Source organism: Brachyhypopomus gauderio, unplaced genomic scaffold (assembly GCF_052324685.1).
Source record: "Brachyhypopomus gauderio isolate BG-103 unplaced genomic scaffold, BGAUD_0.2 sc63, whole genome shotgun sequence".
Classification (NCBI taxonomy): domain Eukaryota; kingdom Metazoa; phylum Chordata; class Actinopteri; order Gymnotiformes; family Hypopomidae; genus Brachyhypopomus; species Brachyhypopomus gauderio.
This window is the reverse complement of record NW_027506884.1, coordinates 918,793-937,316: the sequence shown is the minus strand read 5'-3', so window position 1 is coordinate 937,316 and position 18,524 is coordinate 918,793. Positions and strand designations below refer to the sequence as shown.

Sequence of the window (18,524 nt, the reverse complement as noted above, 5' to 3'; positions counted from 1 at the left end):
ATGTGCTCCACAATCAAAAAGAATATATATACAAACAAACAAACAAAACAACTACACAACCTCAGTTTGCTGTAAGTAAAACATGTCAGCAAAATACATTTAACCAAAAAGGTATAGGTTGAAGCTTATAGCTTATTTTGCCTACCCTTTTTACATCTCACATTCTGTATACCAAAACACAGTCACAAAATAACATAAAAAATAAATAATAAATAAATAAGTAAATATCACCCAATCCATCACTGTACAATCCATCACTGTACAAGTTTATAAGAATTTACTACTTTACTCTTGTACATTTTTTAAAATTTACTTACTGAACTACACATTTTCATTTCCTTACTGCAACTATTCCATAAAAAGTTAACCCCCTAACCGATACACATCTATTTTTTATATTAGTCCTTGCTCTTATTTTTTTAAATCTACTTGTTTCCCTAAGTTCATATTTATTGTCTCTAATTTCAAATAACTTCTGTATACTGTTAGGAAGAGAATTTTTTTCTGCCTTATACATTATCTGTGCAATATGTAAATCAACTATATCATTAAATTTTAGAGCATGTATTTTAAGAAACATATTTAATATTTGTTTATTAATACCTATATTAGCGTTAGTATTTTTGAGAAGTAAACGCACTCCTCAAGCTCATCTCGAAGCTCATTTATTAATAATGCCGATTTCTAATTGATTTGTTCTCTGCCTCAAATAAGATTTCTCAGCAAGTGTCAATGAAACAAATGAGAACACATTCCTACCGCATATCTTATTGCTTAATTTTGTAAACTTATGTGAATGGAAATGTGCCTAAACAAGAACTGCTGAATAAATCTTTTGCAACTACAGTAGCAGAGATTCCTGACCTCAGGGCCAGGCATTCGTGCCCCTCCGAGCTGTCCACTAGAAAAACCTGAGGTGTGAATACTCGTTTACATTGATGGTTCTCACACAGCAGATAACCGAACAATAATGTTCATAAAAAAATTAAGTGTTCAAAACAACAAATCATTCAGCAAAATAAAAATAAATACTAGATTGATGATTTATCTAATGTATTGTCCATAATGTCTGTGACATCATACACACACACACACAATCTTCCTCAAAAATAAGTTCTTTATTAATACAAACAACATACATTCATAAACATTTTGAAAAATAAGGCTCCCCCTCCCTAAGCACACTGAATGCTACCATGACCTTAACTTCACATATTTCACAAAAATGTCCAAACTGATTGGATAAAATAAAAAGGTCAGCACTGCAGCATTAACAAAAGTGGACGTTAACAGGCAAATTGTAGCAGTTCAGTGTTTTTGGGGAAAAAATAACCCTAAAAGCAGAATCTAAACATAAAATAATTCAGTCAAAACAGTGGTCCATACGGCATTCAGTTACTGAAATGATCTGAGAAAGAACGAATAAAAATTCTTTCCCCACCCAAATTCAGTCATGACGTTTACATTAATCATCAGATCCGAACATGCATGTGATTTGTGGTGGGTTTATCTCCTTAGAGGGGAAAAATATGGTTTAAAAAAACAACAACAAAAAGCACAAGCACACAATGAGCAGAACACAGAACAGGCCATTCAGCACAGACCTTGTGAAGTCTGTGTGTGGGTTGGTTGTTTTGTTTGCATCCCTCTCCACCCTTAATGTCCAGTCTTAAGTTCTTTGTGCCCCTGGGGGAAATTAACTGACAAGCTATTGGTAAGAACAGTCAAGCACAGGTGAACACAGCCACTGCTACTTTCAGAAGAGACACAAGAGTGAAGGGCGATGTGCCAGGGGAACAGGTGACGCTGGGTTCAGTCTATCTGTACTGGTAGTTCATGCTGGGGTCTCCACGAGCATAGCTCACTGGTGGGTTGTGGTATGGCCCGAGGTTAGCACTGTAACTCGGATTGGCTCCTTGTGCTCCATAGTTCGACGGGCTGCTATAACCTAAGAAAACAAGACACAGAATGCTCAAGGGTTCCCCACCCCCTCTTCTTTCAAACCAAATTAACAACAGAGCAAATGCGATAGTTATTTCTACCAAGTCTTTATGGAAAACTTACCTTCATAGCTGTAGTCCTGGCCTCCAGTCACCTGGGACGGATAAGCCGTGCTGAAGTTGCCATAACCCCCAGCTCCACCTTGGCCAAAGTTCTTCTTACCCTGCCCGTAACCCTGGCCATACTGGTTGTAGGAGCCCTGCCCTGGTGGTGGGGGTGTTTGGAAAGGTCCAGGAGGTGCTCCTGTTCCTGGAGGTTTTATGCACTGATGCATAGGCGGCTTCTTCCCAGGGACTTTCGTGCCCGGCGCAGGTGTGGTGTAGCCTCCATCACCCTGGTAGTAAGAGGTAAAGCCACCTGAGCCTGGAGCGCCCCCTGCTGGTGCGCTAGCTGGTGGCCCTGCAGTGCCAGGAGCCTGGCCCACCAATCCGTCGTTGGCTCCTCCATTATTATAGTAATCTGAAGGACAGGTGAGAACGTTTAGTGCAAGTTAAATTAAGGTATCAGCAGAACTACTACAGCAAAGAAAATCTCAATGAATCTCATATTAAAGATTAGTCTGCTAACCAAGGAATGGATTTAGCATATCTTAATCTGTACTAAACCAATTTCCTGTTCACCACCGTATCAAACACCACATGTTTATTCGTGCATGATCTTTTGCAGTAACGCACCTACTGAGCATCGTTTACAATTAATGCATCTGGTAAACACTTTCGTACAGAGTGACTTAGAACTTTAATTATGTTACAGGGGTTGGGAAATGTATTAGGCGCTTTGCTCAATGACTCTTGGTAGAATACGGAGCACCTGCACACATGGGGTTTGAACCAACACACACATCTGGCAACACATGAAGGTCTCAGCACAAAGCACATTTTACACTTCATCGTTGAAACTCTGCAAACCACAAGTGGGTTCATGCTGCATAGTGCAGATTGCAGACATAACCAGATCATGCACTGATATTTCTGAAGCATTCTGCCAAGAGTGACAATATAAAAGTGATTTACAGCTCATGCAAACAATGACATCCTCCAGGAATCTCAGACATGGTACAGTGATCAGAGATGATCAGGCTAGTAAATCATAAAAAGACAAACCTTCTTCCTCGAGGAGTGAAAGATACTAGTACATTTATATTTTGATACACTTGGCATGAGAAAAAAGATGAATAACTGCATTAATTATGCTTATTGCATTAGAATTAAGTGAACAAGTCTTAAGCTACTTGGACAGCACCATGTCCAAAATGATAAAAATCAAACCGCTCACAATAATTAAAACAAAAGTTTGCATGTATCTCACAAAGCTTTCAAAGGGCACCTCATGTTTATTTAAAATAAAAAAATTAAAAAACTAACAAAAACAAGGATACAAAACATGTTCCAATAAACAACCTCAATGCAGTAAGTAGGTCTCCTCTTTGTTTCACAGGATCATTTCATGTCATGGTACATCATTTTTTGTTCATTTCTTTTTTTTTTTTTTTTTTAGAATTTATGGACTTTACATATATAAATGACACCACAATTTAAAAACAACAGAATAACACTGAATTAAAACTGAATGGCAATGTGTGGAGCTTACAGTATTCGAACATTTGTAGACACACAAAAAGTGTTTAGTGCTGCAGTAAAGATCCACAATATTGGGCAAGATAGCACCCTGTCCCTATCCTCCCACCTTAGCTAACCATGAACTCATCGTCCAATCAGAGAGCGCTTCTATTTAGTGTCAGAGATTGATGCATTCAAAAGTAACGTGTCCCCCCCCCCGGTCCACTGTCGTCAGGGAGAGTTGGCAGCTCAGTCCTAGTGGAATCCACAGTGCAGTGTTGGGGTGACCGCTGCACATATGGTGTGCAAGGAGATAAGAGGACTTTAGTCCATTGGAACTTTGTCCTGAAATGCATTCTTACTGCGTACAAAGCTTCCTACCCCCCTGCCCCCCCCCCTCGTTTTGGGTTAATTACGATTTGCGTGCATATTGAAAAGATCGGATGTTCTATGTTGCAAACTCGTGGTAGCCATAGCAGTCTGAGACAAAGTCACCTAAAGAGTGAGACAGAGCAGAGAAGCACAATTAGATGTTTTTTGTGTTGCCATAAAAATGGCAATAGTCAATGGTTTCAATCGGCCATTAAATTGACTTTTTAATTTTTCTTTTTTAGATTTCTCTGCTCCCGTCACCCTCAGGAAGATCTTTCCTCAGAATATGACACAGGAAAGTTGGGAAGATTTCGTGTTTATTTTGTTTTTTTGGTTTTTTTTTCGCTGAGGAAACATTAAAAAGTCAAGAGTTTGCAGTCCACGGCTCAACAAAGCAGAGAAATGTAAAATCACAATTCCACTTTGAAGTGAAAATACGCTTCACATTGCCCCCCCCCCCCCCCCAACCAAGTACACACATGTCCAAACTGGAAATCAAGATGAAGATGCAACAGTCTCCGTATTTAAAAGCTCATTTCCCCCACAGTCACTCAAGCAGTTAAAAATGAGGCCAACACACACCTGCAAGGGCAAAGTGCTCAAACTCCATAACCAAAATAAAACCAAAGCAAAAGCATACCACAGAAGAAGGACACACTCCCCCAGCCACCTGTCTGAAACACCGACCTTGTACCCATGATTCTTGTCCACTTTGAGGTCATCCAATTTAACAGGTGCATTTATAAATGCATAAGTAGTCCCACCTGTCAACGTGCATTTAGAACTCTGTCCTGTTCAGCACTAGTCAGTTTCTGACCACAAGACCACCGCTGACAATATTATTTAAGATTCTCAAGCAGGTTTCCATCATTTTTATATGCATTTTCAAACGACGATATAAAATTAAATGTTATTGAAAATGCCAATGTTGTCAGGTGGTGTGCAAGATTTAGTTCCCAAATTATTCCTAGTTTTAGATTGGATTTCTGATTGGAGGGTAAATTCGACACCCAGACTCAAATATGTACGGGACAGAAGACAACTGAACTGTGCATAGCAAACGGGCTGCAAGACTGTGCGACTACAAAATCATTCTAGTAAAGTGGCTGCGTGAAGTGGCCGTTCTAGCACAGGTGTGTAAACAGACAGACAGGACAGGTAGGTGATGGCACAGAGAGCATAAAATGAAGTGCACACAAATTTCATAGCATAAGGAAAAATATTGAATAGAATAGAACATGAAGAAGGAAGTAGTGGATGTGAAGTGTCAATAAATCCAAGGAGAGGAAGACTCACTGTAGCCCGAGTTGGCATTGTTCCCATACCCATAACTTCCATAACCACCTGCAAGATGGAGAAAGATATGGATATGGAGTAAATTGCATTTCACACTATTAAATGTAAATCTCCACCTTTGAGGCTACTACAGGAGACATGCATTACTCTAAATTTGGAAATAATTTAAATCTGAGATTTGTAGAGGGTATAAAGGCAAAATACCTTTAAATACAAACTTTAAACTCAAGCAAAGACTACTAGTACAAGTGATAAATGTAATTAATAAAGAACAATCTTTACCTTGGTTATATCCGCCACCATTATTAAACCCTCGGCCTCTACCCCGCCCTCTTCCACGGCCTCTGGGGTTAGCGGTTGGGTCAGCAGGTGGACCACTCATCATTCCAAAGCCAGGGGCATGCTGAGAGAAACAACCAATCAGAGCAGGAAAACACTATGAACAAGGAGCCTCGTCATTGGTGTCCCTGAGCAGTTTATCTGACAAACAAGGTTACGTTTACATAAGCACCACAAGACCACAGGGTTCACGGTTTAAGGGGATTAAAACCTGCATAAAGCCTGCTTTATACCTCCGGACACGGACGAATTTCGTCCGTCCGTACCAAACGTAGCCTCCGTAGGGGACCACTATACCTCTTTCCGGTTCCAACGTTGTTATGATTTTTTTAAATACATCCTCTAGAGGGCAGTATAGTCAAATTTCCGGCACCGGCGCACCAGCAATCTCCTCCCAGCTGTTTTTGCATCGCTGTTTATCGCGATGACCTGGCACCGTAGCATAATGTAGCCTCTAACCAACTCGCAAAGTTTCTCTTCTAACTCGAGCGCCATTTTTTAAAGTCCAGTACTCTTCTTCATTGATTTTCCCGAATTGGTGTACTGCCGATGCTTCTGACTCTCTACTGCCCCCTGAATTCCGGTTTATATTGCTCCGTTACTACGGATTCGTAAGCGCTCTGACAACGGACCCACTGACGGATGAAACGACCTCCGGAACCGGACGAAAGGGTCCGTATCCGTAATTACCGTAGGGTGTGAATGGGCCTTTAGAAGAAGAGAAGCACTTCTAGACAACATGATGACAACAGCGATGTTGCATTTAAGTATTCAGAGAATTCCAGCATTCACTTAGATGCACTGAAGCCAATAATGATTTAACGTCTTGAAGCAGACAATAAAAAGTACATACATTTGATTCCCAAGTCCGAAGTTGCAAACAGGGGAAAGGCTTAAGTAAAACATTCATTTTCATGGTGTTATTTGCTAAAAGAACTGAAGGTTCTACCCAAGTAACTACATTTTGAAGAACATCAGACACTTTAGGTGTTCACGTGTTGGGGATGCGCTGCTCAGTAACAACAGTAACAGATGGGGTTGCATTACCATGGATTTCTTTTTCTTGGCGCCCTCTGAGATGGAGCCCTCTGGGAAGAGTTTCTCCAAGGCGGCCAGGGCGGCATACGCCTTTGCTACCTTCTTATTGGAGCCCGTTCCCTGGAACTTCTGTCCATCTATCTCCACCTAGGAATCAGACAGAACGCTCCACATATGTGCCACGTAGACGTACACAGTTGAGCATCAAACTGAACATCAATCTTGCACTTCATACCAACTAGGCATGAGAAGGCCAAACGTTCCCTGTGGACTGGAATGTGACCTGAGCCTCACCTCCATAACGAAGCGTTTGTCGTGACTGCCACCCGTCTCAGAGATGAGCTCGTACTTGAGACCTCGCCGTTTCTCGTTCAGCTCCATCACTGGGTTCTTGCCATGTTTGGTCAGAATGGGACCCTGCTGACGAGCACTCTGAGAGAGAGCGAGAGAAGTTACTAAGCTAACAAAAAGAACATGACCCATGAGGAAAACCCAACACTGGGATCTATGACACCAGGCCAACTGCTTTACATAAACATCATTTATACATGCACTCCATTATTTATAAGCCGATATGCCAAACTTCATTTCCCCATTCCAAGTTTAGGTTTCTAAACCATAAAGCCTTCCTCATACCTCAGGTGTTCATCCAATACTCCTTATGCTCCAAGCCCTTTCAAGCTTAACGCCCATGTTCTTATTTTACAACTTCTTATATAGGCCAGCTTTGGCAAGAAAACCCAAAATTGATGCAGAAATCTCAATTCCAAATCACAAGTCCTATTATGTTCGACATGTTCGCGAGGGCTATGCAGATTAAAATCTCTCAACACATTTTTAGTAAATTAGTAGTTACCTCAACACTCTCAGTGGGCTCAGAATTAGCAGCCACCGTGGACGGGGTTTCAGTTTCAGTGGGTGTGGCTGAAGGCTTCACCTCCTCTTCGGTGGTGGTGGTGGTGGTGGTGGTGATGGTGGTGGCGGCCACTTCCTCTGGTTTTACTGGTTCAGCAACCTTTTGCTCCACCCCTGTGGGTAGACCCATATCCTGCAAAACCTACCATCAAACAAACAGTTGCATTTGACCATTGTTCCACACGTCTTCCATTAATAACCAAGGACACAATCTTCATGGCACAATTCAGCTTAACAAGCAGGCAGTCCATAAATTTCCAAAAATTTCCTTCTATATTTCATACTTTTACCATATACTGAACCCTACAACAATGGATATAACTAGAGATGCATGAGTACCGATACTGGTATCGGGTATTTGCCCGATACCATGTCCATTTACCCGTACTCGTACTCGCAAACGAGGCTCCGATACCAACATCCGATACCTTTTTTCTAGTGGACGTAAACCACGTTATGCTAATGAGCAGACAATTCAACATGTCGGCGATCTGGAAGTACTTCACAATTAGTGATGACAACCCAAGCAAAGCAGACTGCAAACTGTGTTCTATTAAAATATCAAGAGGAGGTACTTCTGCGTCTTCCTACAACACGAGTAACCTGATAAAACATCTTAAAATGAAACACAAAACTCAGCACGACGAGTTCACTGCTATCAAACCACTGCATCAACCAACACTGCAGCAAACGCTAAGTAGACGAGAGAAAATGTCTACACACCACCCTAGATCTGTGAAGATAACGGAAGCTCTTAGCCAGTTTATTGTTCTTGATGATCAACCATTTTCGGTCATTGAGAATCAGGGATTTCGGCACCTTCTTGATGTGTTAGAGCCCAAGTATGAAATTCCCAGCCGTTATCATATAACGGAGACCATTTTACCGAAGATGCACGAAAAGGTGCAAACGCATATCAAGAGCTTGTTGCATGATATTACAGCCTTCAGCTGTATGTTGGTTTTGTATTGATTTCATTGCACTATTTTACATTAATAACTATTACATAATGCTCCTGACTGCTTAATTCTATGTAAGTATCGGTATCGGTATCGGCAAGTACAAAAATACACGTACTCGTACTCGGTTGGAAAAAAATGGTATTTATGCATCCCTAGATATAACATGTAGATGTAATTTGACATTTTAAATTCAAATGAAATAATTCATTCAAATGATGAAATTACAAAATAATTAGCCAGAACAAAAAAAAAAAAAAAAAAAAAAAAAAAAAAAGAGGCAAGATTCTTACCTTAATTGCTACATGTAGTTTGGCAGTGCGTTTAGAAGGGCCTGAGGCTTCATAATTCTTCCCATCAACCTCCACGGCCATGGTGAAGACAGGCACGTGAACAGGTCCGGTCTGTGAGATGAGCCTGTACTGCAGACCAGGCTTGAGCTGGTTCAGACGCATAAGAGCGTTCATGGCCTGGGGAGGCTCCGCCCTCTCTTCTGGGGCTGCAAAACACGGCGGCACAACACTTTCAGTCCGGGAAACACTGGGCCTTTCACCACAAGCAATGACAGAAAACGACCACAGCTCGATTCTCAATGTTGGGGCCATTACATTTCTTTTGCAGTTTCTTCTTCTTTTTGTTTGGGCTCTTATCATCACCACCTTCTTCCTCCTCTATGGGCCGTTTCATGGGTGGAGCGTAGGTTGTGCTTGGGGGAATCTGAACTGTAGAGGCAAAAGGTAATCAAATGGTCTGTATTACCGTCATCCGTACATCAATTATGTGCACTGAAGCTATTCATGATCTCCGTTACAATTAAGCTACCCGTATAATCGATGGGAGTTTCACTCTTTGGTTTTCTTGGCATTTTAGAAGGCAGTGGGTCCATGCCAAGCACTTTGTGAAGCTGTCCAAATGCTGAAAGCCTCAAGGCATGCTGTCAATGAGAAAGAGAGACAGGAGAAAGCTTTAATACTCAAGAAAACCTGCACACGCGGTCAAAATTTATAGCATAAAAACCGCAAGATACCTGAGCACTCTGGGTGATGTCCTCTCGCTGTTGGCTGTTCACGTGACCAATGGCATCAGTGGCCTCTTTTTCACAGGGGTCCGAAATGCCTGGGCCATCTAACACATTTTACAATGGCCAATTATTTATTTTTCTACAAGCCATGAGGTTTATTCTATAGGAGGAAAATGTTCAGCCAATTACCCAACATCAGGATTCCAGAACCCAAACACTCCAGAACTCGTCGAAGAGCCTCCCCTGCTCCCATTGGTCGATTCCCTGTGCCAATGGCCTTCTCACACAGCAGTTCCAAAGGCTGGAAGAGAAAAAATAATAATAATAATAAAAATCACAAAAATGTTAGTACCATTAGAAAGGGCCACAGTATGCTTGCAATGTATTCGTCTCTTTGCCCTAAATGTACGTGAATCCCATAATCCTCCACTTTCAGTATATTCTGTATTTAGAGGGTGCAGCTTCAAATATATAACTAAAATCTGGAGCCAGGTCCAGCTAGCAACGCCATGGGGAATGAAGGTGGCCGGTGTGGACGCTCACCCAGCCTCTGAGGGGGGCCCAGGCGGGGACACGCGTGCAGAGGTCCCTAAGGATCCGTATGACGATGACACAGGAGCGCAACCCATTGGCCCTGGCCTAAAGACACAAACAGGGAGGAGGTGGAGGTAGACAGCAACTTAGCCACAAAGACTTACTAACCAACACCACACCACCACACACACACAACCTAAGACGGGGTGGTGCACCTAGCATTACTACGGTCTTGTGAAATTACACTTTTTTAAAATAGAAAGAAAAAAAACAACCCTAATTTACAACAAAGGGCAAGAGGAAGGGGTTATAAAAACAAATAAATAAAAAAATAAATAAAACCCACAACAACCCCCACCCCAAAACTTTATTTGTCTGAATGTACAAGCCACATTCAAGGCATGTTGTATCTAAACACCAGATAGTGGAATTCAGTTCAGGCCAACAACATGAACCTCCTGTTTTGACTAGCTTTGAGGAAAATGGCTAAAACTTTATTTAAAACAAACAAGAAAAACGCTCCCCCGTTAAATGTTAATCCAGTGAAGCTTCAGCACAACTTCCAACATATGGAAAAGCAACAGAGTTCTTTTGATTCACTGTATAAAAACAGCCATTTTAAGCTACGTGAAGAAGCCAAAATGTCAGCTACTGTGCAGAAAGTTCTTTTTTGGGCACATTGCACGGGTAGAAGATGGAGTTATGTACTGGAGGACAAAGACTACGAAAGAGAGTTGTCTGGTGTTTATTGCCTGTATAATTACTCCAACAGCCCAGAAATATGCATTTTACACCAGTGTTGTTATAGTTCTTATAGCCAGGTGATTTTGTGGCAATACAAAACTTGATAACCAAGAATTTAAATAAGAAGTTTAAACTAAGAAATATTGCACTGAATAAATGCCGAATCCAACATTAACAACAAACATGAGACTTGTCAAACCAAAATACACACCATTTGTCTAAAACCTAATTTCTGAGAATACTCGAGCATGACTGTAAGACTGGGGCATATTTTCAAACACCAAATACATCTGTATTGACAGTGATCACGTCTGTTAAATTTCAGTCAGGCACTGGTCTGAAAGCATCAAAGACTCACGAATCCACCTAGCAAGAACATCCTACAGCAGGCGAGACTGGGAATAAAGTTAAGAATAAAACCTTGACAATCATACCCAAAACAAAAACAACGAAAGAAACCCGTTAACGGAACTTGATCACAGCATGAAAGAAACACTTAAAAAGGAATAACAACTACTAAAAGACAAATAAATACGAGATGCAAACCTGGAACCACTTGGCGTGGCGAAGAGACGCCAAGGCAGCCAGGCATTTCTGCCTGTCCAGTACATCCGGGGGATCGTTGACTGATAGCGTTTCTATTGGCGGGTGGGATAAGAAGACAAGGTACTGTTTGACCAAGGGTTTTTTTTTCTGTCTCACGGCCAGGGGAGGGAGGAGGCAGCCAAGTGACCGTGCCACAGGCAGCGGGGGGGAAGGAGAGGGGGGGCCCCCCCAAACTGAAAACCCTTCAAAAAAAAAAAAAAAAAAAAAAAAAAAAAAAAAAAAAAAAAAAACCTACCCTCCTTGCACTGGTAGGCGACAGCACACAAAAAAACAGAAAAGAAAAACAGGTGTTTACTCTCTATGTAAAGAGACTGATTTGGATTGGATGACATTCTTATCTGGGAGTTAAATGCATCCATCACGGCATTCATAGTAGATCTTTCAACGTATCTAGGGACGTTCTTAATTTAACCGGCATGTGGGAGACGTAGATGGGAGTGAGTATTAAGAAGAAGGTTTTCGTGGCGTCTGACTACAAATGTTATGCCTTACGCATATGCGTATATACAAGTGCATGTGTGAGCCTTGGGGGGGGCAGAACCCCTCTTCCCACCCCCACCCCCTCTTTTTTTCTGAGTGTACTGCCTCGACCCTTCCGAGACAGAGAGTGTCCAGTTGGTCAAAGGTCCAGCGTCCCTAAAATTGACAAACTAGAAGGCTTGACAGAGAGAATCAGATTTTGAACCACAGGCAGAAGTAGTAAGATGCACAAAAGGTACTATAAAAAAAACAAACAAGTCCACACTGCAGCAAAACTGATGGCTTCTCGGGCCTCAAACCAGGCTCGTCTAACAGTGGGGTCACAGATAGGGCTAGGACTGCTCCTCTGACCTTTACTGCCTCCAGGGATTCACCCACACGTCTCCGACGGAGAAAACTTGAGTCATTCTTTCCACCTTAAAAACCAACAGCTTCAAAACAAGGAAGTTATTTTTCCTTCAAAAACAATCCAGAGTTTTTATTTTTCATTTTTTGGACTGACCGTGACTGGTCAGCCATACAGTGCCAAACCACCCTAGCGTTATCTATAACCCCTTTGTCTTCTAGAAGACAGGCGCAGTCAACAGACCACTGCTGGTTCTAGCAACCAGAGCTCTCAACAATCCTTGCTACTCATTTTTGCTGCAATGCAAACTGTTCCATTTCTTTTTCAGTATATAAACACATGCAGCCAACAAGGTTTGGGTTTTTTCTCTCTTAATTCTCAGTAAGCCTTCATTAAATTAAAACTCTTGTTGCATTTGAAAGGAGCACGTTTTCATCCCCCTTATAGAAAATTGCTTTTCTATTTCGCTCATTTCATTTACTGTGTATTGGGCCATCAAATCATTATATGGAACTAGGCTTTAGGTAGCTATGAACAAAGCAAACGTTTATTACGTGGTGGTGGCACAAATAACATTCCCTAGATCCATTGAAGGCCCAATAAACAATATCTAACTAGTTCCTTCTCTTGCCTGCTGCTCCCCTTTGTTTCGAGGGGGGGGGGGGAAAGGTTCCCATCTGCTGGGGGGCGTTAAACCAACCTCCGGCGGCCTGCCTCTCGGCCTCCTCCCGGACGACGGGCGAGGTGAGGTGAATGGTGAGCGCGAGGGGGGGCTGTTTGGCGTTTCTGATAACGATAGCAGCATCAGGGATGCATGGGGTGACCTTGTACTTCTCCTCCGTGATGAGCTGAAAAGGAGCAGGAATAGATTTTTACAGAGCGAACTTACCCTGCAGGAAACGATTTTAAAAAGTAATAATCAAACCTCCTCACTGTCCCAACTGAATTTTGAGAGTTTCGATCAAACTGAGGCCCTGTATTCTCTGCCCACAATTAATTATGCATCAACCACGCAGGAGTATAAAAACTAATTTAATTTTCAGATGAAACAGTAACGCTTGTCATCATTCTTGTACATTTGCATTGGAATGGTGCACAGTGAAGAACGTTGTGTTCAGTTGTCCAGGACCTCGGAGGTAAACTGGTGGGAGAGGCTCATACCTTTAGCTGTGAGGTGAGGTTGTCCGCCACCTTCTTCAGCAGTGTGCCTGTTGGCTTGTCCTTACAGAGCAGCACGAGCTCCAGATCCAGGTCCCCCTTCAGCAGGAGGCCTTTGGCCACCAAGCCCACCCTCATGACCCCACGCAGGGACCGGGTGGGCTGCTCCACTGCCTTGTGCTCGCTGCACCACACATCACCACCACGTTAAACGCAAGTTCAATCATACTCCACATTGCAATGTTATTTAAATTAATACAAATGCTTCTGAACAACATGGATAAGGGGAGCTTAGACTCTACACTGAAACTGCAGACCGTTTTTACATCAACCTAAAAATCACACGCCTGACTAATGGGGGTGAGGTTCTTCTGAGGGAGCAGCAGTATGAGGAGGTGATGAGTCAGACCTCTCCCTGCTTCTCAACTCGCCTTTCTTTGTCTCCGTCCCCTTCGGACTCCGCAGGGTTCGGCTTGGGAGCGCCGCGTTCCTGCTCGTCCAGCCAGTCGGAGACGGCCTTGAGGGCACGCTCGCTGTGGGACACCATGTTCTGGACGGCCTCCAGCTCCTCCTGCGTGGGGTAGATGGCCGAGTGTTTGGCCATGACATGGCGGTCATCATTCATGAAGATACGCATGGAGCGATGACGGAGGGGGGGAGGCTGTGGAGGAACGAAGAAAGAAAGAGTGCAATTGAGAGCAGGAGACGAGCAGGAACATTTGGTACCATCACATATAGGCAAGAAACCAAATTAGGCACATTTGCACTATTGAGGCAATTTGCTTTTGGTCCTTAAATCTAGTATGTGAGGAGGAGAATCACATCCATGCAGGTTCAACTCAAGGTCACTTTAAAACAAACATCTTACAGACAGTAAGAATAAGCCAAAAGTAAACCACATAACATTAACTAGATGATAATGGGATAATATTAAAAATAATGACATATAAAGACTGTAAAAAAATTATTTAACTATGACCAGAACTAAAAATTAAATTTCAAAACAAGTCACAGTAGCTTGTGTTTACCATAGCGGGGACTACGTGGGATTTCAGTTTGGCGTCTGGCAGTGTTGATCTCAAGCTATCAGAGTACCGCTGCTACCTTCTGCACAGAGAAGGTGAAGGATTAGTGCGTCTCAAACCAAAACCCAGCAGTACACTCAACAGATACGGTGCTCAGAAACATCCAAGACGACGCCAAAACACGCATGCACCCTTTCTACTTGAACAAGGCCAAGGGTAACTCCACCATTAAATAAAAGTTCTAACAACGGCATCTTGCCTTTGGCGTAAACTGTGCTTGTTCCTACAGTCTAGCTTAGGGCCTTGGAATGCAATGCTACGCCAGCTTCCCAGAACTCCCCCCCTAAAGAGGCGGGGCCTCGACCCGGCCTTGGCCAGGAGAGATCCAGCCGGGCACGGGAGAGCCACCGTACCACTGCAGCACCAGTGACTCAGCCAGTCACGCTCCAGCACGCCGCAGAAGGCCCACTGGCTACACCACTGCTGTCGTCATCCTCCTGGATACAAGTGGCCCGGCGATACAGGGTAAAAATAGCCTGGTTGGTCTGTTGTGGTTCAGTAAGGAATGTGGCTATCTCTGTTACCTTGGAAAATAAAAGGGCTGCAAGACAGAGTTCACACTGATATAGGTAAACTGGAATTTATTTTATTTTATTTTTTTAAGTTTGGCTACACTGGCGTTTTTATCCCATTTACCAGCAGTTCCCCGAGCACAACAAAGCATAAAAATTATCAAAAAGCGTGACCATGAATCGTGATCGTGTGTAAGTGTTCCATCCATGACTCATACGTCTTCTGTGTGTCCTGTGTCTTTTCCACCAGCAGAGTAGTGCAGGAAGAAACGGCAAAATGGGAAAGAAAGATTCTTTGTCTGGACAGCCAAAGCCAAGGAACCAAACGTGAAATTAAAATCCCTACTGCATTACAATGGGTTCCTGTATTTTGGAACTGTGGAGGTCACATGAGAACAATCATTATATCATTGTTTTCCCTTATCCACAGCACCCAAACCTGGTTTTCAGAACGACCCATGTTCACCTTTTCAGGCTAAACCTGGACGTCATTGAATCCTGTGTCTATGAGTAGTACTTCCTTCTTGTCACACAGTGTGGCAGAAAGACGGGGAATTATGATTTAGTCTGAAGATAAAGTAATCTAAACCCAATTAAGCCAGAGTAGTCTGATGTCATCTTCCAGCTTCAGTTAAACAATAGTTGCCTTTGAAGTCACCAAGCATTCTATGCAAGTTAAACATGTGTCATTTACAAAGTCAATAGGAATGCACCAATACTGAATTTCTTTGGCCAATACAATAACTACTACTCATATACCAATGCCAACATTAATAACTAATAATTTCACCTTTTTGCACTTTAATGCAAGCATAAACAATACTTAAACAGAAGTGGAAAATGAACAACCATTACCATAGTGCACTCAGAGCACTTTAACTGAATAATTGTTGCCACACTGCACTTGTGCAATTGAACTTTAGCTTAACTTTATTGTGCTTTGACTATAAGAATGGAAATGTTCCAACATGCATGGTTCTTTGCTCTAAAAGGTCATTCATGCTGTAATGTAAGAGCTATGATGCACATAGGAAGTCATATTTGTCAGGCCCACACTTAGAATTGCATGTCTTCCTGTGTGTAGTCATGTATAATGTCTTAAAACAAAACTGTATATTGTTTATAATTGTCATAATATATAAATGAGGCCTAATGGAAGCAGAAAGTGATTGTGTAATGTTACAATGAGCTCCGTCGTGAGTGTGTGTACAGTTAACCTTAAACTAGCTCTTTTTTTTTGAGCAAGGATTAAGAACCCAAACTACATTTTCAATTAGCTTATTCAACTTGATACAATTTCCATCTTGAAAATGTCAAAATCATATGCCAAATATCTGTGTAATTAATATTATATATCTTATATATATATCATATACATATATATCATATACATATATATATAGCAGTTTATTAAACCACAAGTAATGTTTATGAAACATACAACTCTTAGAAAGGTGCACGTTTCAAGAAAGTAAAAAAAAAACTGTTTATACACGTGCATGGCTAGTCAGATGTATTGGACGATGTCAAAACACCGTTTACAGTTCTCGTGTGGGGCCTCCACGTTTCAACATGCTGCACAGACTAAATAAACAGGAACATAACGCACTACAACGAATACTAATATTTTCCATTAACAAAACCTTCATCAATCACAACCCGTTGCCAAAAAAACCTAAAATCACGCTCATGTTTTAAAACATTAAATAACGTTTTTACAAACAGTACTTTTACTAGTTGTGAAGGAGCTCGCCTGCATCTGGCCACGGCCACACTGTTGCTCCTCTGTGTTTTTATTCCTTACACCCAAAAAAGTGTGGCGACGCCTGGTGAAATTTATAAGAACTTTGAAAAATAATGAAGTAAATAAAACAAGAGTTGCTGCTGAAATATTTCAGTAAATACTACAAAATAAGGCGAACTTGTGTGTGTGGTGTAAGAATAACCGCGGCCATTTTTAACGGGCGATTATAACGCTGCCACAGCTCAACACAGCCGCCTCACCGGCACAACGGTTAAACACTCCACACCCAAACCATCACGGAGCCACGTCGTCCCCCGGTAAAACGCCACAGAAAACTGCCAACTACCGTTCAGCTGGCGTGGTAAGGAGGTTATTTAATCCTAATCCCACCTTAACTCGACCGAGAGTGCGACGCAGAGCGGATCATCTCCAGCTGGGTCAGCCGGGCAGCTAAGATGGCAGTGACCTGCTCACACTTGTGCTAAGCTAACGCCAAACACGGCTGTGAATGAGCTACAACACGGACCTCCACTAGGCGAATAAACCTGAGAAAACACTGCTGTTTTGGTGATTATATTTCACACTGGACCGACCTGTCAGTGACCAAAAACACACTGAAACCACAGGTTCCGTGAGACCACAGGTTCCGTGAGACCACAGGTTCCGTGAGACCACAGTGAGACCACAGGTTCCGTGAGACCACAGGTTCCGTGAGACCACAGGTTCCGTGAGACCACAGGTTCCGTGAGACCACAGTGAGACCACAGGTTCCGTGAGACCACAGTGAGACCACAGGTTCAGTGAGACCACAGGTTCGGTTGGCTGGTATCGCACCATCTAAACCAGGGGTCGGCAACCTTTGAGACATGGAGTGCCAACTTTAACATGTCTAGTCAATGAGTGTGCCACTATCAACAAATAAATTAGGAGTGGGGGGGGGGGGGGGGGGGGGGGGGACTACTAATAAACCAGATCTATTTCAGCGAACTCGGAGCGGTCGTTTTCTGCGTGGTCCTAGCACTTGTTTCGTCGCAATTTAAATGTTTGTTATTAACCGTAAAAACTGTATTAATTTTTTTTGCTGATGCAGGTCCAGCGTGCCAGTGATTACGCCTCGGCGTGCTAGCAGTGTCACACCTGCCTATAGGTAACCGGCCCCTGCCTATAGGTAACCGGCCCCTGCCTATAGGTAACCGGCCCCTGCCTATAGGTAACCGGCCCCTGCCTATAGGTAACCGGCCCCTGCCTATAGGTAACCGGCCCCTGCCTATAGGTAACCGGCGCCTGCGATAGGTTACCGGACCCTGCTATAGGTAACCGGCCCCTGCCTATAGGTAACCGGCCCCTGCCTATAGGTAACCGGCCCCTGCCTATAGGTAACCGGCCCCTGCCTATAGGTAACCGGCCCTGGTCTAAACAAAGGCCCGTGCGGCTGCACTAATTAGCTAACGCTAGCTAGCTGGCGAGACTAGTGCCTGCGGTCTCCTAACGGATTGGCAAAAACCGAGACGCGGAATTTGTGTTTCGTGAACGCGGGACACCGATTAAACCAACGTTGGTGACAATAAAACACATTAACTCACCTGTGCAGCAGCGTCCGTGTAAATATGAGCCCGGACCGCTGGACCGTGAAATACGGCTGGTGCTGGAGGAAGGACGGCAGAACCAATACGTGATTGGTCGATGGAGGCACGTGACCGTTCGTCACCCCACGTGGTCACGGGTTACCCAATAGAACGCGAGTGTGTTTGTTGGCGTGTTGGTGGACGCCATTAGACCACAGCGACGCCAACATGAACGTGTATAAATAAATAA

At 43.0% G+C, this 18,524-nt stretch overlaps 1 protein-coding gene across 4 annotated transcripts; it reads right to left on the bottom strand.

The window, feature by feature from the left end:
- Positions 1-1,099: 1,099 nt before the first annotated feature.
- Positions 1,100-18,403, bottom strand: ilf3b (interleukin enhancer binding factor 3b). Of its 4 annotated transcripts, none has more exons than XM_076988592.1 (19): positions 18,293-18,403; positions 14,397-14,475; positions 13,800-14,029; positions 13,372-13,552; positions 12,911-13,058; positions 11,325-11,416; positions 10,044-10,139; positions 9,690-9,801; positions 9,507-9,604; positions 9,302-9,413; positions 9,088-9,201; positions 8,773-8,978; positions 7,462-7,662; positions 6,900-7,037; positions 6,615-6,752; positions 5,511-5,631; positions 5,229-5,276; positions 2,065-2,460; positions 1,100-1,948 (listed from the first exon to the last, which is right to left on the bottom strand). In XM_076988592.1, exons 2-19 carry the CDS (start codon positions 14,397-14,399, stop codon positions 1,818-1,820), a joined length of 2,565 nt encoding a protein of 854 aa, XP_076844707.1. In that variant the 5' UTR covers positions 14,400-14,475; positions 18,293-18,403; the 3' UTR covers positions 1,100-1,817. The 4 variants fall into 4 exon arrangements, with proteins under 4 accessions (XP_076844707.1, XP_076844708.1, XP_076844709.1 ...); XM_076988593.1 differs by lacking the exon at positions 18,293-18,403 and adding an exon at positions 17,100-17,165; XM_076988594.1 differs by lacking the exon at positions 14,397-14,475 and having other exon boundaries at positions 18,293-18,378.
- Positions 18,404-18,524: the final 121 nt, after the last annotated feature.

Bases quoted from the DNA above. Each gene is read 5' to 3' on its own strand.
- ilf3b (XM_076988592.1), bottom strand. The intron at 13,059-13,371 runs GTATGAGCCTCT...GCTCCTTTTCAG, and splicing joins ACCTCACCTCACAGCTAAAG to CTCATCACGGAGGAGAAGTA. The intron at 9,802-10,043 runs GTGAGCGTCCAC...TTTCTCTTCCAG, and splicing joins GGGCCCCCCTCAGAGGCTGG to CCTTTGGAACTGCTGTGTGA.